At 31.4% G+C, this 23,654-nt stretch overlaps 1 protein-coding gene across 4 annotated transcripts in view; it reads right to left on the bottom strand.

Annotated features, from left to right (window-relative positions):
• The window catches only part of LOC139491060 (PH-interacting protein-like), a 48,013-nt gene that overhangs the window by 15,066 nt on the left and 9,293 nt on the right, over positions 1-23,654 (bottom strand). For 2 of the 4 annotated variants that reach the window (XM_071278337.1, XM_071278335.1), the window contains 18 exons: positions 22,912-23,083; positions 21,829-21,965; positions 21,142-21,286; positions 20,573-20,707; positions 19,955-20,083; positions 18,041-18,266; positions 16,975-17,265; positions 15,805-15,961; positions 15,355-15,442; positions 13,791-13,928; positions 13,286-13,332; positions 12,108-12,372; positions 8,397-8,636; positions 8,101-8,225; positions 7,239-7,321; positions 5,713-5,824; positions 4,289-4,350; positions 3,611-3,631 (listed from right to left, as the gene is read on the bottom strand). In XM_071278337.1, coding sequence (XP_071134438.1) covers positions 3,611-3,631; positions 4,289-4,350; positions 5,713-5,824; positions 7,239-7,321; positions 8,101-8,225; positions 8,397-8,636; positions 12,108-12,372; positions 13,286-13,332; positions 13,791-13,928; positions 15,355-15,442; positions 15,805-15,961; positions 16,975-17,265; positions 18,041-18,266; positions 19,955-20,083; positions 20,573-20,707; positions 21,142-21,286; positions 21,829-21,965; positions 22,912-23,083 — 2,573 coding nt within the window. The remainder of the gene's footprint in view (positions 1-3,610; positions 3,632-4,288; positions 4,351-5,712; positions 5,825-7,238; positions 7,322-8,100; positions 8,226-8,396; positions 8,637-12,107; positions 12,373-13,285; positions 13,333-13,790; positions 13,929-15,354; positions 15,443-15,804; positions 15,962-16,974; positions 17,266-18,040; positions 18,267-19,954; positions 20,084-20,572; positions 20,708-21,141; positions 21,287-21,828; positions 21,966-22,911; positions 23,084-23,654) is intronic. The other 2 variants (XM_071278339.1, XM_071278336.1) reach the window with 1 other exon arrangement.

Below are 23,654 nucleotides of genomic sequence, written 5' to 3'. Positions count from 1 at the left end.
AAGTAATATCAAAATTTATAAAAAGCAATGTGTTGCAACCAAATAAACAAATAAAACCAGATGCTCCGCAGGGCGTAGCTTTATACGACCGCAGAGGTTGAACCCTGAACAGTTGGGGCAAGTATGGACACAACATTCAAGCTGGATTCAGCTCTAAATTTGGATTGTGATTAAATAGTTGACACAGCATAGGTTTCTGACACAGAATGAATGTGTTCTAATGAACTTAAAATTTTTGTTTTCTCTTAGAGCAATTCACTATGCTGTTGAATATTAATCCTCTCAAAAAAATGTTTGAAGAAATTTTCTTTTTTATTTATGAAATTTCAAATGAGAAAAATTGAACCCAATTTTTTTAATCACATTCCCCTTTCCCTTATTCCAAAACTAATCTCAATTAAAATTTCTAATGGAGTTTGCAACAATAACTACTCATTTAAATACATCATAAAATATTAAGATGTAAAAAAACTGCTTGTTATCACTGAATGGTAAAGATTATTTTAATTTATCAGTTGGTAGTAAAAAGTGAATATACATTGTATATTGTATATAACAAAGATTTAAGTTGATTCTGGACAAAGAAAGATAACTCCAATTAAAAAAAATCTTGCTATTGCACAATATTTTGCAATTAGATATTTCTTGCTTACTATTCTGGACAAAGAAAGATAACTCTAATTAAAAAAAAATTTGCTATTTCACAATATTGTGCAATTAGATATTTCTTGCCATTGCGCAATACTGTGCAATTGAAAAGACTTGCTATTGCACAATACTTAATATAATAATTTTGGATCCTGATTTGGACCAACTTGAAAACTGGGCCCATAATAAAAAATCTAAGTACATTTTTGGATTCAGCATTTCAAAGAACCCCAAGATTTCAATTTTTGTTAAAATCAGACTAAGTTTAATTTTGGACCCTTTGGACTTTAGTGTAGACCAATTTGAAAACAGGACCAAAAATGAAGAATCTACATACACAGTTAGATTTGGTATATCAAAGAACCCCATTTATTCAATTTTTGATGAAATCAAACAAAGTTTAATTTTGGACCCCGATTTGGACCAACTTGAAAACTGGGCCAATAATCAAGAATCTAAGTACATTTTTAGATTCAGCATATCAAAGAACCTAACTGATTCATTTTTTGTCAAAATCAAACTAAGTTTAATTTTGGACCCTTTGGACCTTAATGTAGACCAATTTGAAAACGGGACCAAAGGTTAAGAATCTACATACACAGTCATGACAGTTAGATTCGGCATATCAAAGAACCCCAATTATTCAATTTTGAAGAAATCAAACAAAGTTTAATTTTGGACCCTTTGGGCCCCTTATTCTGTTGGGACCAAAACTCCCAAAATCAATACCAACCTTCCTTTTATGGTCATAAACCTTGTGTTTAAATTTCATAGATTTCTATTTACTTATACTAACGTTATGGTGCGAAAACCAAGAAAAATGCTTATTTGAGTCCCTTTTTGGCCCCTTATTCCTAAACTGTTGGGACCTAAACTCCCAAAATCAATACCAACCTTCCTTTTGTAGTCATTAACATTGTGTTTAAATTTCATTGATTTCTATTAACTTAAACTAAAGTTATTGTGCGAAAACCAAGAATAATGCTTATTTGGGCCCTTTTTTGGCCCCTAATTCCTAAACTGTTGAAACCAAAACTCCCAAAATCAATCCCAACCGTTCTTTTGTGGTCATAAACCTTGTGTCAAAATTTCATAGATTTCTATTAACTTAAACTAAAGTTATAGTGCGAAAACCAAGAAAATGCTTATTTGGGCCCTTTTTGGCCCCTAATTCCTAAAATGTTGGTACCAAAACTCCCAAAATCAATACCAACCTTCCTTTTGTGGTCATAAACCTTGTGTTAAAATTTCATAGATTTCCATTCACTTTTACTAAAGTTAGAGTGCGAAAACTAAAAGTATTCGGACGCAGGACGACGACGACGACGACGACGACGACGACGACGACGCCGACGCCAACGTGATAGCAATATACGACGAAAATTTTTTCAAATTTTGCGGTCGTATAAAAAGTTTAAAGTATCATAAATAATGTGAAAGCAACTCAACAGAAAATTTGAATCAAAAGTGTACAAAGTACAATGCATATATACTCTCTAGATGTCTTTTAGTTTTTAGTGTTATTTGGAAACTGTCTTATTGATGACTACCCCCTCATTTCTTTGTATTTAACTCTATGATTGCAGGAGCAGTGGGTTCAACTCCAATATTTATCAACAATGCTTGTCAGTATAACTGTCAAAGGTCATCTCTCTGGCTACCTACACCAATAAAAACTTGTCAGCACAAGAACACTGAAAGTGGCATCAAACACCAAATATCAATCAACCAATAAATCTTTTTATTGATATGATGATGATGGAAGTGTTTAACGAACTTGACTTGCTATACAGCCCTCGCACGGTCGGTTTATTAATATACTGTGGATTCATTATTATTCTTTGGATACCAATTTCCATGGGTCTCATTGGTACAGGTGAACGAAGAAGAGCAGGCTAATGCCGTTACAAGGCAGCACTCGCACCCACAAAGTGGAAAGGGATTAATATAAGTTGCAAAACTTGTTTCCTGATCCACTATAAATAAATATGTTTAAATGGAAACAGGTGAACCACAAATTTATCTGTTCAAGGATTAACAAATTTTCAATAGGCCTTGTATACAAGATTGGAAAAACCACAAATTAAATATCCACGAATATGCAAGTTTTCAGCAATCCACGAAAATTGATACCCACAGTACTTCTGTAAGCCCATTAATACATGTTCTTCTAGCTGGATAAACTTTTCTAGAAATTATCTGAAGACTATAATCAATTCAATGTTTAAATAGAATAATGAAGACAGGGGACTTAAAATACAGTTGCCTACACTTCTACTGTACTACAGTAAAATTTTTGCTGAGATAATTTCTAGAAAAGTTTATCCAGCTAGAAGAACATATATAAATGGGCTTACAGAAGTACTGTGGGTATCAATTTTCGTGGATTGCTGAAAACTTGCATATTCGTGGATATTTAATTTGTGGTTTTTCCAATCTTGTATACAAGGCCTATTGAAAATTTGTTAATCCTTGAACAGATAAGATCATATCATAGGGAACATGTTTACTAAGTTTCAAGTTGATTGGACTTCAACTTCATCAAATACTACCTCAACCAAAAACTTTAACCTAAAGAGGGACAGACGGACGAACAGATGCACAGACCAGAAAACATAATGCCCATAAATGGGGCATAAAAACAAGAAGTAACTAGCTAATTCTATAAAGTAACTGTCAACATTTCGCAATATGTAATTTTCTTGCAAAAAAACTTAGCTCAAAGTCTATTAAAAATGCAAGCTTACTGGTTCTAAAATAATGTTCCAATTAGGTTATCCTTATAACAAAATATTATCATTTATTTTTATCAATAAGTAGAAATAAACCAAAATGAAATATAAACTGATTGGTTTTTACAATTTATTTCTTTTAATTGAAAAAAAAAATGTATTCTCTTTATAGTGATTGAGACTACATCTATTCTTGCCAGCAAGACAGTGAGATAAGCATGCTATCTTACCCCTATGTCCAGGTCTGCCAGCTTTATAAAGGAAGAAAATCTCTATTATATTTTTTGTTGGATTTTGCTGACTTAAAATTGATCAAAAGACCAAAAAAAATGTATATGTACCCCTTTTATTACAAATATTTAGCAACCTTGGTTAATTCTCAAATATCTTCTAAATACTAATCAGGTCTTCTTGTTAATGTGTGGTATTTTTATTTGACTTCAATAAAATTTCAATAAAATTCAGATTTTAAAAATACAACTGTACAAGAATGTTCATGAGGTGTTCTTTATATATTAAACCTACGAATAAAAAATTCTTTAAATCTGAAAAACTGAAAAATTCATAAAATTGTCTGATTTGACATTCATGTTCCATTTCTGTTATCAAAAAACCTAATAAATGCACAAGTTAGATTAAATATCAATCAATTATACTAATAATACAGACATTTTTGAAAAGTTTTTACTATTTTCAAAACTGTGACAGATGAAATTTGCAATAAAAAAAACCATTGGCTTTAAAAATTTTGATAGAATGCAGCATTTAATGCATCACAATAATTAAACTTGCATTTATGGCATTTGTAACACAATCGTAAAAATAATGCACACAATAATTTCTGAATTAATAGTAATTTTGTCAAGACCAAGGCATTTACCAATATGAAAATCATCATATATACTTACTGCAATCAGCTATTGGTTCCATGTCCCATGGGCTTATCTTTTCTGTTTCTCCATTATCCCAACTGAAAATTAAATTTTAATGTTAAGTCATGAAACAAATCAGGTCTTTAAAGCTTATCTACAATATGATGTCTAAAAAATTGTAAGTTTGCTAGTTCACTCAAATCTGAAAGGAATGAGATTACAAGATATAGGCTATATCTATGTTACAAAAAGATAAACAGGTTAAACGTGTATAATAAGACTTTCTTTAAACCATCAAACAGTGGTTTGACAATTGTAACAACTCTTTACCAGTACACTGTGAATTTATTATTCGTTGGATACCAATTTTTGTGGATTTTGTGGGTATCTATAGGTGGACCACTAAATTAAATGTTCAACGAATGACACATTTTCTAAATGCTTTATCAAGAATTTCGGCAAAACCACGAAATTAAATTACCACAAAAATGCCAGTTTACCTTCATCCACAATTAAAGAACCTTAGTGAGCACGCTCACACCCCACATCCCCACATAGTCATTGGAGAAATTAAATAAGTATAAGAAAAAATACTGAATAATAATTTCCTGTCAATATACACATCTACATAGTATGTCCTTATTATCTACAAAATTTCATGAAATTCTGTTGTGTGTTTTCAGAGGAGTTGAGATGACAAACTGTTGCAGAAGTACATTGAAGCAAATAAGTTCAAAGGGGCATAACTCCTAGAAAAAAAATTGAATCGTAATTTCCTGTTGATATGCACATCTACGTAGTATGTCCTTATTATCTACAAAGTTTCATGAAATTCTGTTCTGTGGTTTCAGAAGAGTTGAGATGACAAACTGTTGAAGTAGTACCTTAAAGCAAATAAGTTCAAAGAGGCGTAACTCCTAGAAAAAAAATTGAATCGTGATTTCCTGTCGATATGCACATCTACATAGTATGTCCTTATTATCTGAAAAGGTTTCATGAAATTCTGTTATGTAGTTTCAGAGGAGTTGCGATGACAAACTGTTGCAGTAGTACATTGAAGCAAATAAGTTCAAAGGGGCGTAACTCCTAGAAATAAAATTGAATCGAAATTTCCTGTCGATATGCACAACTACATAATATGTCCTTTTCATATAAAAAGATTTCGTGAAATTCTGTTGTGTGGTTTGAGAGGAGTTAGGATGACAAACTGTTGCAGTAGTACATTAAAGTAAATAAGTTCAAAGGGGCATAACTCCTAGAAAAAAAATTGAATCGTAATTTCCTGTCGATATGCACATCTACATAGTATGTCCTTATTATCTGAAAAGGTTTCATGAAATTCTGTTGTGTGGTTTGAGAGGAGTTGCGATGACAAACTGTTGCAGTAGTACACTTCGTTGCGTGGGGTATAAAAATTGGTGCTAACCCAAAAAATAAATGAATCCACAGTATGGACTTACTGAACAAGAAAACATTGGAACATGCTGTCTGGGTGTTCTTCTTGGAATGGAAATTGTTCCTTTATAGAACCCATCCACCAGGCATCATCTATCATAGACCTAAATCTGTCACCTGTTTGTAAATAAAAAATATAAATAAAACTACAAAGCACTGCAAAATCATACTCTGCAATTTGACTTACTTTTATATCATTGGATGTACATTGGGTTATAAATCATGTACTATGTCTACTTTTACAGCAAAATACATTGAGTGTGTAGTTAAAGGTAATATCTTTGGTTAGCTTTGCTTGCTAGCTGAACCGTGAAGTTATTATTAGGTTATTAGGTAAACTACCCTCCTTTAAGAATAGACTAGTCTGACAGATAACCAATCTATCTGTCTGTAGGACTAAGATTACTCAGAAAGGAGGGCAGTATAGTTAATCTTATAACGATTTCAAGGTTCAGCAAACAAGCAAGCTAACCCAAGTAATTACCTTTACCTACACATTCAAGGTATTTTGCTGTAAACTAAAATCAATCAGTGTCTGTATGTAAAGAAACTTACTGAAGAATGAACTGACGGATGGAAAAGATGACTGCAGAATATGACCCATACAATGTCTCAAAACATAAATTTTATTTTGTACTCAGCTCAAAACTGAACAGAGAAGGTGAAAAAGCTTCAGAACCTACCTATTTGTAAGCTTTGTACAAATAAATTGTTTATTTTTTTATTCTATAGGTCTATACTGTAGACCGGGAAATTTTCACGCCGTCTTTATTTCGCGATTTGCCAAGTCAATCTAGATTCGCATCGTTTTAAATTCGCGTTTTTCCGATGTCCCGAAAAAATATCTTTAAATTTTAAAACTGCACATTTGTTTGTTTACCGTTAATTAGTGAACTATATTATACTTGTATGTCGGTAGTAACTTAATCTGATATCAATCAATAAATTGTTTGGACGAGTGAATAGTTTTCATTTGTAAATAAAAATAAAATCTAAATTCATTAGTTGTTTCTAAAGCTATTGCTTTGTGTAGATTTTGTTCATGACTATACTTTGATATAGGTAGGAAACACATCTTTTCCAGTTAAATATTCGCGGTAGTTTTATTTTCGCGTACCAACTGCTACCGCGAAAATAGCGAAAATAAAACTACCGCGAAAATTTCCCGGTTTACAGTACCTTAAAATTTAATACATCTCTAATGATAAGTTTATAAAATCTTTCATATACCTGTATAGCATATCCTTTCTTTTTCAGATTTTTTAAAAGTTTTCCCAATATTTATAATATTTAAAATTTTACGGTATGACCACAAAACTTATCTCATGTACTGATGCTTCATTTCTTTTTCGTGTATTACATCATTGTTGATTCAGGAAAAAAACTGTTTTCCTGGATATTTGATTGCATTGATTTGTCAAAGCTTGAAATTAAGCCCTAAAAAAAATGTGCTTCATGAAGCCTATAAATTTGTGGTTCATTTAGCTACTAGCCTGATGCATGAGGTCCATGAATAATTAATGAGAATTACCTGTTTTCCACTTTCTCTGCATGGCAATATCATAATTCTGTCTGAGAACTAGGAAATCTATCACATCAGGCATATCATGGTATCTGTAAAAATATATACATGTATAAATATACTAAATAATCTTAGGGAAGTTACAATTCACCAGTTTGAATTGAAAAGATTGAAACTTCAACTTTTAAAATTGATAATTTTGTGGTGATTGTGCCCCCTCAACCTTTAGTATATTGTGTAGATTTATTCCTTGTTGTTTATTAAATCAAATTAAAAAACAAAATTTGATCATGGTGTCGAGAGTCATCCTATGACTTGTCCTTTTAGATTGTCCCCGTAGTTTCTATTTCTTGTCCTATTTTATATAGCATATGAACGAAATATAATATAAAAATTGTTTGATACTGGCAATTCTATAATATTCATTGTACTATCTCAATTTTTTTTTTAACCAATTTATACATCTCATTAAACAAAAACCAACAATACAAATAGAAGTCAACATATAGTCTTCAACAATAGACAATCGTCTTTGTAATAAGTCAATCTCTAAATTGTCCAGTCTCAAATTATTGGTCAAAAGAGTATTGACCTTTTGGCAGGGTTAAACTAGTGTAATTTCAGAAATTATTGCATGCATTTATTATTGCGATTATGTCATTTTTGACTAAAATGTGATTTAATTATTTGTGATATTTAGAAACATACTGTTTATTCATATAAAATAATTTCAAAATGGGAGTTCAAATTATTGTGAGTTTAACCCCATCACATTTTTGCAATAATTTCTGAATTTACAGCAGTATAAGTATAAAAGTATGAGGGAATCTTTTTTTAAATTGGTTTACTTCCTGTATGTCAAAGAACTAACTTGATTGAGATTGAGCCTCCGGTTGGTTTCCCTGTTGCTGGATCAATAAATGCCAGCTTTAAACAGACCATTCTGGGTGGACGGACTTCATATTTTATTCCAACAACTCTCATTAATTCTTGCTCCTAAAATAAAGTTTGAAATATATTGAACTATTTTGAAAGATAGGTCGCTGTTCACGATAAAATTGTGCACCAAAAAGTTAATTAAGTGTTCAATTTGTGCTTCTTTCGAGTTAAAAATTTAAATGTAATTATAACTTGAATTCTACGTAGCAATTAGTATAAAATACCTACCCTAATACTAGGCATTTTATGCCATGGTAGGTTTTTATTTGGATCTATCTTGTAGGCATTTTTCCTTACTACTGCCTGAAGGTAGAGGTCATGACCTTGTCTAAAGTACATAACTTCATCTCCCATCTGAGGTACATAAGGGGTTTTACGAGGCTTTGTATCAGTTAACCATTCTGATGGACGGAATTCCTCTGGCAGTTCTTGTATACCTCCCATTTTTTTAACGATTTTTTGCCTCCTCTGAAAAATAATACCAAAACATTTGTTAAAAATATAGAATATTCAATTTTTAACTGTAACATGCTCATACCCTCATAAGGGAATCGAAATAACATGTGGAGAAAGAATGTTTATTTTTAGGAATACTGTCACTAATTCTAAAATTAAGGAAAATACTGTATAGAAATAAAGTCTGTATAACTGTGATTATCAACAATTTTCAAAGTTGTAAACCCTTAATTTTGGCAAAAATTAGCGGAGCTGAACAAAACTTTAACTTGATCTGTAACTCATCATGATCGAGTAACTCACATACCAATAAAGGGCTGCGCTTTAGCGCATGATACGCCCGTTGCTCTTTTAACTTGTCTTTTATGCTTTAAATGAATTTATATGATCAACTAGAAATATATATACAAATCAAAAGGGATGTTACATTAATATATTCACCAAAGTTTCATAAAATCCCCCTTTTTTAAGTATAAAAATTCATTACTTAAGAAAACGTAAAATCTAAAATTTATAAAAATGGATAGGGAGCTTATGTCAATAGATATAAACAATTTATCAAAGTTGCATAAAATTTTGTGAAAGTGTTAGTTATTGTCCCAAAATTGGAAAATCCCCCATTTTTTAAGCATAAAAATTCATAACACGGAAATGTAAAATCTGAAATTTATAAAAATTGAAAGGGAGCTTACATCAATAGATATAAACAATTCACCAAAGTTTCATGGACATTGGTGAAAGCCTTTTTGAGTTATTGTCCGAAGTGTTGAAAATCCCCCTTTTTTTTTATGAATAAAGCCCCATAAATCCAAAACTTAAAATCTAAAATTTATAAAAATTGAAAGGGAGCTTATATCAATAGATATAAACAATTCAACAAAGTTTCATGGACAGTGGTGAAAGCCTTTTTGAGTTATTGTCCAAAGTGTTGAAAATCCCCCTTTTTTTTATGAATAAAGCCCCATAAATCCAAAACTTAAAATCTGAAATTAAAAAAAAACGAAAGGGAGCTTACGTCAATAGATATAAACAATTCACTTTAGTTTCATGGACAGTGGTGAAAGCCTTTTTGAGTTATTGTCCGAAGTGTTGAAAATCCCCCTTTTTTTATGAATAAAGCCCCATAAATCCAAAACTTAAAATCTGAAATTTATAAAAATTGAAAGGGAGCTTACATCAATAGATATTAACAATTCACCAAAGTTTCATGGACATTGGTGAAAGCCTTTTTGAGTTATTGTCCGAAGTGTTGAAAATCCCCCTTTTTTTATGAATAAAGCCCCATAAATCCAAAAGTTAAAATCTGAAATTAAAAAAAAACAAAAGAAAGCTTACATCAATAGATATAAACAATTTACTTAAGTTTCATGGACATTGGTGAAAGCCTTTTTGAGTTATTGTCCGAAGTGTTGAAAATCCCCCCTTTTTTTATGAATAAAGCCCCATAAATCCAAAACTTAAAATCTGAAATTAAAAAAAAACGAAAGGGAGCTTACGTCAATAGATATAAACAATTCACTTAAGTTTCATGGAAATTGGTGAAAGTGTTTTTGAGTTATTGTCCGAAGTGTGGACGACGGACGGACAGACGGACGGACGGACGGACAACGGTATACCATAATACGTCCCGTCTAAAAGACGACGGGCGTATAAAAATCAGGCCAATATCTAGGATTTTTTAATTTGTTGGTTTACGGATCTGCTGACCCTATTTTGCCGATTTGCAGAATAAAAATAAATTTGACTTTTCATGCTTTTTTATTCCCGCCGACCCTAACATAAACATTGTCCCTGAAAAAGAAATAAAATACTCTTTTTTTATGAAATGAAATGCATTAAAATCAACAGAACTGATAACACTTTCTGTTGTGAAAAAATAAAACTTCCAATTTACGTATCTAAAAATAGACAAATCAATGATTACTGACCTTGAAATATCATTTCCGCATATAAATTTGCGGGACAAAACATGTGTTTAAAACCCATTACACAATAAGTTCATTTCCTGTATTTGTCATCATTCCGTAAAATGCATCATCTCATAAAAAAAAATGGAAAATGGACTTGTCCAAACGTGGTAGACATACTAAATAAAAACAAATCATTTTGAATTTTCTGGTTTCATGGATCATAGAAAAAAAATCGTCCGTTTGAATATATAAAACGGGAATGCATGACAACTGATGAACCTGATATCCTTGTTTTTCCAGCCGACGAATCTATTATGTTTTTGACACGTGTGTTGAAATTCATTTTCATACGACTTTTTTGCAATTTTTCTTTATCAGTTGTCGTGCTTGAAGATCATTATTCATCAAGTTTCCTGAAATTGATTAAGAGCTACATGGATCGATTTTTTTCTTTTTTTCTTGTGAAATGAAGATTTAATTTCAACACTGTCACACAACCCCCTTTTTTCATGGGAAATTATTAGATTGATGTCATACAATAATTATGACAGCTGAGCAATTCTATTTCATGGAACTAAAATTTTAAGAAATGATGACAAAATAGCATATCAAACATATTGTTTTTTGCATAATTTTCTTCCTTAAAAGATTTTATCTTTTTTACCATGGACTTTTTCATGGGGAAAATCAGTAAACCAACAAATTAAAAAACCCTGGCCTAAAAGTGTTTATATAAAAAGTCTGTATTACTGTGATTTTCAACAATTTATCATAGTCCATATCCCGTAATTTCTGCAAAAATTAGCTGAGCGGAAAAAAAACTTAAACTTGATCTGTAACTCATCTTGGTTAACTCACATGCCAAAAATCATCCCAATATCTGAAAGAGTTTAGAAAAAAAGTCTGTATCACTGTGATTTTCAACAATTTATCAAGGTCCATAGCCCATAGTCTCGGCAAAAATTAGCCAAGCGGAACAAAACTTAAACTTGATCTGTAACTCATCATGGTTCTCACATACCAAAAATCAGCCAATATCTGTAAGATTTTAGAAAAAAAGTCTGTATAACAGTGATTTTCAACAATTTATCAAAGACCAAAGCCCGTAATTTCAGCAAAAATTAGCAAAGTGGAACGAAACTTAAACTTGATCTGTAACTCATCATGGTAAACTATCATACCAAAAATCAGCCCAATATCTGAAGGCGTTTAGGAAAAAACTCTGTATAATGGTTTGTTGTGGAATGACGGAATGACGGAATTACGGAATTTCGGAATTACGGAATTTCGGACAAGGGTAAAACTATATGGCACTGACAACTTCATTGCGGGGCCATAAAAAAAACCAAAAAACAACAATTTAAAATTTTATTGACTTTGACACCTGTTAAATTAAAACACACATAGTCTATACCAGTAACATTGCTTTATATACTTTTTTGAAAAGCAAAATAAAAAAAAAGTATAAGAGTTGAAAAACAAAACTGAAGAGAAGGCATTTATGTACGACATTAATTTTGCCTTGCCTTTGAAAAATCACAAATGGCAATGGTTTTCTGTCTAAAATACATACTATTGTTTTCTTGGTGGGCTTAGGTTCTTTCTTCTTTGGTGCAGGTTTTTTTCGCTGAGGACGAGGAACTTTGGCCTGGAATGTTGAGTCCCTATTTGAGTCCCTAACTTCATCCTTAGCTACATCATGTAAGTAATCGCTATCTATATCTTCTGTCTCAGAAGAACTGACTTTTCTTTGTTTACGTTTCCGCTGAGATGTACGCTTTGGTGGTTGCAAATTGTTACCTGTGTCTCCCATCCAATCAGAATATTCACTAGATTCACTGTAATATAATTGTTAAACATAAAATCATCTCATCTCTACACCCAAACCAATGTATTATTAGCAACTTTCAAATAAGTCATCAATTGTAATCAATATCTGATGTTAAACCAAATTGTGCAGATGATTTTATTTCTGTGTTGTAAAGCCACTATTAAGCACCGCTTTTGGGCTATTTTGTGGCGGCCAGTTTTATTTGTGAAGAAAGCAGGAAGGCCCAGGGAAACCACTGACCTATGATATGAAAACTGACAATCCTAGTCAATCAAGATTAGAGTTGAGTGCACCAGAACTGTTGAGTGTAACTACTTAGACCACTCAGCCACCGAGGCCCTAATTGTGCATGTGTCTGACACATCTTAAAAGTGCTTTATATACATTACAACTCATCATTATCATGCTTCTGACCAAATATGAAGTCATTATGTTCTGAAGTACCTGAAAAGTGTGTGACAATTTTTTTTTTATAGGACTCCTATATAGATTCATAAAACTATCTATTAAAAGGCAAATACTCAAATATTTTTTCTTTTATTCTTCAAATTTCTGATTTTGTAATTTAAAGAGAAAAGAAAGCTATCAATCTCTTGTTGGCAGTTAACGTAATTTTAACACAATTAAAGCCAGGCCCCCATAACAAATTCTTTGTTTGAAGTTTCCTATCTATGCCTTCTATGGTAGGTTGGTAGGTAGGTAGGTAGGGATTTTTTTTTTTTCATTTTGTCCAACAACATATAAGTTATATGTTTCAAACTAGAAATCTACATAAGAGCACACAAAAAGCTAAGATTAAACATTGGAAGTGATTTTTGTCATAAAATCTGTTATGAGGCTGCTTTTTAAAGCTTTTTAGTGGGTATTATGTATACAACAAACAATTTAATTTCATATTTGGTCCCAGATAAGTATCTTACCCATCACTACTGCTGTTCCATGGATCTGAGCCTGATCCATCTTCTTCCTAATAAATAAAATATGTGATTGTATTCATGTAAATTACTGATAGGAAGCAGCAAGATTTTTTTTGGTTGATGATTAATTAGTAAGACCTATCTACCATTTTTTTCTGATACATTTTGTAATTTCATTCATGAAATATCAAATGAACTTCCTAAATTATGGGTATATAAGATATTTATTCTTTTTTCTTTGTATCAACACATAAAAAGTTTATCTGAGATTAGTTACTACTTTTGTACAAATAAAAAGATGCACTGTGAAAGTAATTGAGGCAGCAACCTAACAACATCATATCATCAAAATAATACATCTACTTTACCGGAAATGTTCTTGTGCTATCTCAAGGTAACCATAGCCATTTTTTTCATTAATGATTTGCAAAAAGTGGCTTTTTCACACCATCTCATTTTATTGCATAGCTATATGAACAAAACAATGATTTAAAGACTAAGCTGGTACCTCTTCAGTGTCATATAGAGCTCTGGTAACCAGTCTATTGGTAGCTGTCTGTTCATTCTCTTGTTGTGCTGGACTAGCAGGTTCTTCTGTCACTTTCTTTTTCCCTTTACCTTTCTTTGGGGTACTGGCTGTGCTGGGCTAAAAATTAAATAAATAACTTTTATCAAAATGGTATTTTGGAACACATTTAATATATTGTAAACATGATTTCTCATAGCGTAAACATTACCATTTCTTATGTGTAAAAATGGCAATTGCAATCTTAAATTTTCAAAATGGCTACCATTGCCATGAAAACAGAAAAAACATGAAAAATTCCAAACTAAATGAAATTTTACAAAAACTTGACCTCTCATGATATTATGTCAAGTTAATATTTAACTTTTTTTTTAGTTTTCATTATCATCATGGTAACTGGAAGTTTTTGATGAAATTCCCTATTGCTTGCATTTGCATTTCTAATAAGAATTTTCTTTTTACAACATATAAGGCCGGGATTTTTTAATTTGTTGGTTTACGGATCCGCCGACCCGATTTTGCTGATTTCCAGAATAAAAATAAAATTAACTTTTCACGCCGACCCTAACAAATATATTATCCCTAAAAAATAATTAAAATCTTCTTTTTTTATGAAATGAAATGCATTCATCACTTACAAAATTGATAACAATTTCTGTTGTGAAAAATAAAACTTCCAGTTTACGTTTCTAAAAATAGACAAATCAATTATAACTGACCCTGAAATGTCGTTTGCGCAAATAATTTTGCGGAACGAAATCTGTGTTTAAATCAATTACACAATAAGTTCGTTTCCCTTATTTGTCATCAGTCCGTAAGATACATAATCTCATAGACTTGTCTATAAAATGTGGACATGGATGGAAGGCACCAAGTAAAAGTTCTGAATATCAACAAATCATTTAGAATTTTCTTGTTTCATAGATTATTAAAAAAAATATCGTCCATTTGGATAAAAAAAACGGGAATGCATGACACCAGATTATTACCCTATATTCTCGTTTTTCCAGTGGACGAGTCTATTACGTTTTTGACACGTGTGTTGAAACTTATTTTCGTATGACGTTTTTTACATTTTTTCTTTTATCAGCGTACTTGAAGATATTACTCACAAGTTTTCTGGAATTGATTAAGAGCTACGCGAATTTGTTTTTCTTGTTTGTGAAATGACGATTTAATTTCGTCTTTGTCCATTCACACACCCTTTTTAACGGGAAACTATTAGACAATGTCATGCGATATTTATTACAGCTTAGCAAGAATATTTCATCGAACTAAAATTTAAGAAATGATGACAAAATAGCATAACAAACATATTGTTAGAAAGGTGAAATATATATTTATTTTGCATATTTTTCTGTCTTGAAAGATTTTTTTTGATTTTTTTTTCCCGACCGACCGACCCGACTTTTTCATGGGGAAAATCCGTAAACCAACGAATTAAAAAACTGTGGCCTAAGATATATTAATATATGATATCTGATTGTTAAATCACTATGACAAATCAAACTTTTATTTGATAAAAGAATAAATGAAATCTTATTACATAAGGCAACGTAGGTTTTTTCTTCCTTTCTTCTAAGAATTTTCTCATTTCTGCTTCTGAGTGGGCTCTTCTTTCTTCTTCATTTTTCCTGTAACACAAATTTATATTTTACATTACAAGGCTAATATGCATAAAACTACTTATTAAGTTAATAATGCAATACACTGTACAACTTATTGTTGAAAAATCTGTGTTAGGAATAAATCTTACTTTAGCAGTAATTAATCATTTAAACCAATCTCACATTTAAATAAAAACAATCTTGTATCAGCTTGAAATAATGAAATCTGTACTGTACAATCAATCTTTAAAACTTGTTTCAACCTTATATTTGTAGCTATTATATGCATGTATTTAACATAAGTATGACATAAAAACCTATATAAAGATAATAAAAACAATCAATTTATATACTGCACAGTATTAAAGAAAGCCTGTCTTTATACTTACGACAACAAAGAAGGATCCAGTTCCCTTACAACTATCCTTCGACTCCATGCTGCTATTTCTGACTGTGTAGCCCTCTGTTCTATATTGCTAAGTGATTGTCTTACACCTTCAGTTTCCCCACTTCTTCTGATACCAACTCTTGGCCCAGTGTTCCCGACTGCAAATAACAAATAAATGTTTTCTTATCTCTTCAATGATTGGCACTTTCATTTAAGAATCCTATTGTTTATATGCTAGCTAATAAAAGGGCCTGATCCTTCATTTCTGTATTCTTTTAATTTTTCAGGTCCTTTTTTTAATCTTTATATTTAGGTACAAAATATATCTTTTTATTCTCTATTCTGTTTACGCCCTCAAACCCCTCGTTAAAACTTATCCTTTCCATCTAAAAAATTAACAAACAATGAGAACATATGGCTATATGAGTTTTGTAGAATTAGTTTTATAATGTTGCTTTACAAATTAATCCTTTAATATATTGTTCTTATGGTGTATGTGTCACTGAAAAACTCCTATTTTACATGTATGTACCTATAGTGGCTAGACCAGATAAATTCAGAAAAAAATATTTAAATAACAAGAGTGTGTCCCAAGTACAGGGATGCCCCATCCGCACTATCATTTTCTATGTTCAGTGGACTGTGAAAATGGGATGAAATCTCTAATTTGGCATTAAAATTAGAAAGATCATATCATAGGGAACATGTGTACCAAGTTTCAAGTTGATTGGACTTCAACTTCATCAAAAACTACCGACCAAAAACTTTAACCTGAAGCAGGACAAACAGATGAATGGACAAACGAACGGACGGACGCACAGAATTGAAAACATAATGCCCATAAATGGGGCTTAATAAAAATCAATTGACAATTTGATAATTTGAAATATGTTCTTGGCCAGTGAATTTTTAAGAGTAAAGTCCCTTAACCTATGTCCTTATCATTTTCTCAAACATATTACTGTAGATTCATTTATTTTCTGTGGATTGAGGAAAACTTGCATTTTTGTAGATATTTTATTTTGGGGTATTGCCAAAGGCTGCATTAATTCTTATTGAAAATTTGTACATTGGATTTTTAGTTTCCAGGTAACCACAAAATCCACAAAAGTTAGTTTCTGACAAATATAATAATGAATTCTCAGTATCCAAAAACCTTGAATCTAATTACCAGAATTTGATCTATTAACTCTAGGTTGTGCCCCTGGAGGAGGGGGTGAAGCCAATGGAGCACCTCCTTGTCGTATAATCCTACTATCTTGCTGCCTCTGTAATTCTTGTATCATTCTATCTATACTGGCCTGTCCAGGTCCACCTGGAGCGAGCCCTGATGCTCCACCCAGAACATGCCCTGGTAGTTGTAGTCCAGCTGAAGCTTGTCCTGGTGGTCCTCCGGGAGCTTGACCTGAAGGTCCTACTCCTCCTACCAATGGTTCTACATCTCCCATTACTTCCTGTTCACCTGAATAAAACATAAATTTCAAAACTCAATCAAATACACCTTATTTTTTTCTTGTTTAATTCAGTTTTGTAAAATTGTACTGTGAATGCTTTTAAGAATAAGATTTTATATACAAAATAAAATTCAACAATACATTTTAATATTCATACAGTCAAGAACAAAGTATTATGGAATCTTTAGATCTAAATAAATGACTTGATAATCACCATCAAATTAACATGATTTTGTTCCAACTTCAAAATTCCTCAGCAAACTTTAAAGATAACACTTCTGTAGAAATATAAAATGAATAATGGGTGCAACCTCAAATCTAACCCAAATTAAACCAAGATGTAATGATGTAGATAACAGACAAAGTGAAAATGTAGATTTCCCACTTGCATCATGTTTAAGAGTGGAGAAATATTATAATAAACAAAATATAGAGGTGGAATTTGTTTCTCTAATGATTTTAAGACAATATCTAAACAATGTTTATCCTTCCTCTCCAAAGATTTGCAGAAAGTTGTGGTCTTAACATCTGATGTCATCAGGCATGGTCGTCTTTTTTCATACTTTAACAATAGGAATTTAGAAGATATAGATAAAATTTGACGTCATTATGGAAATTTCAACCAATCATTTGATGATAACAACGTTTTCTCTATATATTTTTCAGAAAACGATTGAGACATGTGGAAAAAGCATGAAAATTACAGAAAACTTAATTCAATGTGCCAATAAGATACAAATCTCTTATACAAATACAAATATGTAAAATATTTAATATTCTTACCTTCTTCATTAACTCCCATCTGGGGAATCAACTGATCGTCCCTGTTGTGTTCCCTCCCAGGGACTAGTTTCTGTAATCTGGGAGGGTAAGGATTACCATCAATATCAACGAGGAAGGGAGGGGGCATCAGATGTGGGGGCTGTTGTGTCTGTTCGTCCAGAACATAATTATTTGCATCTCGCATTAGGGGTCTATAGTCTGTATGGAAAAATAATTCTTGAGGAATCTGAAATTACAGAAGGTATGAAAGTCATTAATTTGTCCTGAAATAGCAATAATACTTTCTATTAATATATTATATTTCTATAATTTTTTTGCTTCATATATTTTTTATTTTAGTTCATATATATTCTATTTTAACATTTCTAATTTCATTAAATTCTTTAAACATTTTAAAATGGAAATGAGCAAAAATCAACTTCCTCTTTATACTTTCATGGACATGATGGAAGGATAATGTTAACCTATTAATAATTTTTACACTGCCTAATAATGGTAAAATGGCTGATTTATTTTCAAACTCTTACCACACCTTTCATACATAACCACAGACCTGCCAACTTTTGAAAATCCCCATGGGGGATTTAGTGCGCGACCAGATTTTTAAGGGTTACAGTTTTTGCGGCATTTCTGCGTGCACTGTTTTTTACTCTTAAAATAGTCTCATATCTCTTCTTTTTTCTTTTGGTATACTGATAAGCTTATAAGCCTTGATTTCTTTTATTTGCATGATTCTTGTACTTACATGTATTTTAAAATTGACAAAACAATTTAAGAAAAGAGAAAAATGACAATAAAAAATGAAGACCCCCCTTTCCCCCCTCCAAAGACCTGCTTGTCTTCAGACCACGACTCAAAAGACATGAACCTATATGTCCTAAAGTTAGAAAAATAAATTCAGATTTTTATTAAGTCTGCCAGTATTAATGAGAAAATGGATAAAATTTGAGTTATCTTTCTTTGTGTTCAGAGGTGCTCTTACCGGCGGAGGCTTATATACAGTAGAAGTGTATACAAAATGGCATCGATTTTAAATCAACACATGTCTGATTTCAAAAATTAAATGGATTTCAAGATAAACGATGTATTCTTAAGAGTTCATTACACTGTTCTCATCTTTTAGTTAATATGATTTTGTCATGGAACTACGGTAAACGTTGCAAATTGTGCTTATATGATAAATTGGTTAAAAGTCAAAGGCCGTCTGACTGAATTTCTGTTTACAAATATTAACTAATTTTGAGGATTGTTATGACCCATCAGGTAATCCGATTACTTGCAACAACAAATTATGACACCTGTTGTGACCGTTGATTAGCACAGGGTTAATATAAACTTGTCATAATATGTCCCCAGGTAAAATTATAGATTTTTAAAAATTGATCAGAAAAACTTCAAAATCGGTAACCAATAATTTTTTCGGGTATATTTTGTGAAAATCGGGTTTTTGACTTGTTTTACGATCCCGATATCGGGATTCGGGTTGAGGGATGAAAATCGGGATGATACCGCGAAAATCGGGATAGTTGGCAGGTCTGTAACCAGGATTACCTTCAACTGTGAATGAATTCACAAAAGGGTACCCCTTTTCCATCCCTAGAATACTGTTAGAATTTAACTTAATTAGATTATCTCCCCCTTAGCATGTTGGACTGGAATTTTATTCCTTTGTCCCATCCACAGATCAAAGACTGTATTTAGTTTCGGCAATATCAGTCTAGCCGTTAAAGAGGGTTTGGCTAATAAGAAACATAGACACAGGATAAATTCTGATATACCCCAAAAAAATGGTTTTCAAATAATTGTAGTTCAGCTCAGCTTTTTGATCAATCCATGGTGGTGCTATGATAAATTAATCTTTGTTTGTAATGTCAACAACAATGGAATAAATCCATCCAAAGTTTAATACATTACCTTTTTATGAATTTCACTGCCACCAAATCCAAAATTTAAAAAATGACCATGAGAATCTGTAGCAGCAAAGCTTAAACCATCAGGACTAAACTTACAGTCAAACATAGAGCCATGTCCTTGGCCTTCAATCTACAATAAAAAAAAATATCAAACAGTAGTAAAATTAAGCTATTAATATAGAGAACTATAAATGATTTTTTAAATTGGTAAAAAATACCCAAAAAAAACATACTCCTTATCATGTATATCACTTCTCATTTATAAGTTGGAGAATTTATCTTATATATCACTTAAAATATCCTTTATAAATTTACAATTATGTTTTTTTTTTAACTATTTGTTTGCTGTGCATGTACTGATTTCATGTGATGGATGGACACACCATATCCTTTGTTTTTCTATTATCATAGTCTTTGCAAGATTCATTCATAACTAAGCTTGAGGAGAGCAACAGCTTAACATAATGTACATACACTTGTCTATTTTTGCAAATCATACATTGACATCTAGAGGTCTTTTGGTCTTTTGTGCCATTAGGGTGCATCTTCATTGAAAAATACTCCACATTTTCAAATTTGTCTTTTAATTTTCATATTCAAACGGATATCAAATACATACCATATTAAAGAAACTTTTGATTTTAACACCTTTCTGAATATCCCAGAGTATCACATGACCATCGTGACCAGCACTAAGTATAACTCTAGGATCCCATGGACTACATTCTAATACAAATACTTCATCTTCATGGTACTGAAACAATAACATTAAATTCTTAAGTACAAATCACTGTAAATATACAGACTCTCATGATGTTTTAACCTTCAAATTTCAAACCAGAAGTTTTCTGATATAAGTTTCAGTCTATTGTACTCATATAACAGCATTTAATTGGGGTGTCATACCTTAATGATGTTGCAATAAAGTTTGTCCAATTTAAAAGTTTATTTAATTAGAAAATAAACCCTGTAAAATATCCTTTATAAGTCATTTTACAAAGGGTAGCCCATATTTTCTTGAAAAGTTTACCCAGGGGTAGAAAAACATAGGTTTTATACCATATAACATAGCATAACATTAATTATCTCAATAGAAACAAGAACAATTTCTTATATAAAAAAAGTTTTGACAAAAAATATCAATTACATTGTATTGTAAGAACAAATGAACAAGAATGCAACATCTACCTTGAGTATGTGTAACAATTTTCCTGAACGAGAGTCCCAAACTTTTAATGTACAATCTGTAACAGCTGTTAAAACATATCTGTCGTCTGCATTCCAGGCTACCATGGTTACACCATACTTTGTTTTATCATCTTCTGATGTAGGTCTGAAAAATATATTCACTTACTAGATTGTCACAAAATATTACACATTTCAAAAAGTTGACATCAGTGTTATCTTGAGCCTATTGTCATCATTTCCTGAAGATCAGTCCAGATTTTTTACATTGAATACTGGTGAAAGTGGTTGATTTATTTCAACACACCTATTAGTATAGTCAATACATATTTTAAACAACATAGACATCAATAAGTAACATCATCTTAAATCACCACTTATTGTCTTCTTTCACAGAGATCTCTCATCCTAGATCCTTTAAGTATTCTCATTTTGTAAAAAAAATATATGCCATTTTAACTGTCTAAACAATGCAATACGGTACTCCAATTATTGTTTGTCTGTTTTCCAATCTCTTCAAGTTATTCTACATAACCTCCAAAAAATTAGCTATTTCATGCATGACCTACTTGTATGAAATTTCGTCCTCCCAATTTCATTTTAAAGGAATAAGCCTGAACAAAATGATGAAGTAATTCAAGGCATTGCATGAAATTATGTTGAAGGATGGTAGTTAGTACATGTACTCACTCAAACTTAGTTGCCATATGGAGTATAATTGACTTCCATTCCTGCCTATCATATCGCCAGATTCTGGCAGTGCCATCACAACTCCCACTGACAAATCTCTCTTCTGTATTACTATAACATATACTATCTACCCTCTCCTACAGAAACAATGATGCATTATATTTAACAATCAAAATTCAATATTCTTCTTGCCAATTTCTAGTGCAATATATTTCATTTAAAATCCTATAAAGTTGTAACATTATCTAGAGGAAAATTAATAACTTCCAATTTCAATAATAAGCTCTCTAAGCTACAAAAGAGAGATTATTGCTGATATAAGTTCATGAATGAACTGTTAATGACTTTATACTTTGTAACGAGTTATATCCCTTCTAAGGTGCAGTATCTGTTCACCGTTGCTGTGAGCTATGCATAAAGTTGAAATTCCCTCTAATTACTATTTCATATTGTAATTCAACTTCTAACTTCCAACTCAATTACAAGAGCTGTTAGAAAACATGTGCAACAAATTAAAATTTAATAAGCATTGGTTGAGCGATTCATGTGTAAATGCATAGACACGACTGGAAATGCCATTTTTTCAATATTTCAAGAACCATTACTACTAAAGGGTAAAAATCTAAATCGTCATTATTAATCATGACCTACATTTTGTTGTCAGTAATAACATATAAAATGTTAAAAGCTTTGGTAAAATGGTTCATGAGTAAATGCAGGTACAACATTTGGCTGTTGCCCGCCAAACCACCCACCCAACTGCCTGCCGTACATCACCAAATTAATAACCAATTTTTCTGTTGAAAATCCGGTTAAAAAGCTGAAATGAATGGTAACATAAAATTTGTTATTGGTTTCTTACAGGTCTGCTTAAAGTAAACTAGTATATACTCCTCTAAAAGGGAAGTCATATACATGTACATCAAAATACAATCTTAAATATTGATTCATTGTTCAATGTTCATGAAATTACTATAAAAAAAAAGCTATATATATTACAGATAAATACAAGGCAGAAATATAATTATGGCCATAGTATCAATTAACACCCTTTTTTCTGTTATGTACATATAATATACTAACTGTGTGAGCCTCTAATTCACAAATTTTCTCTGGAGTTTTTCCATGAACAAAATAAACTCTAACAACATGATCAGAACTCCCTGTGGCCAGGAATACACCACCAGGACTAAACGATGAACACAACATTTGAGCTCCAGCTCGTGACTTCTCTATAAACTTCCCTGGTTTTGATCTGAAGAAAAATAATTGACAATTGAATTTATTTAAAAGTGGCAGTTAAAGAATGTTTGATCAAAATTAATTAAAATGTTTTTAGTTATACATGTACTGCTGTATAAATCAATTCAACCTACAAAAGAGGTTATATGCTATAAGTATAACCATCTAGATGAGATATAACTATATGTAGATGCTATCAAAAGATGGAAAGATACTTTCTAGTTACAAGGTAAAATACTATCTGAGTATGTGACCGCTTGGATTGATAGATCCTACTACATCTATTGGTCCAGTGTGATATACCTATGCTTAAAGTCAAGTCATTTCTATTAATTATTGTTTTATGGATTGGTAGACTTCAAACAGCAAACATATCAACTCTACTGCACTACATATGCATTTACATGCCTTTTTATTATATTTTTATACTAAAACATTTACAATATATAAATATATATATGTTATTATATTGTAAGAAATGATTGAAATCAAAAGTAGTGCTAAATTGGTTCAATTGAGAATAACCTTGCATTGTAATATTTGGTATACTAAGAGTTACATCTCATGAAAGTATTCATATTCTC

Source organism: Mytilus edulis, chromosome 10, assembly GCF_963676685.1.
Source record: "Mytilus edulis chromosome 10, xbMytEdul2.2, whole genome shotgun sequence".
NCBI lineage: Eukaryota > Metazoa > Mollusca > Bivalvia > Mytilida > Mytilidae > Mytilus > Mytilus edulis.
Note: the sequence above shows the minus strand (reverse complement) of the source record. Positions and strands in the feature narration are given on the sequence as shown.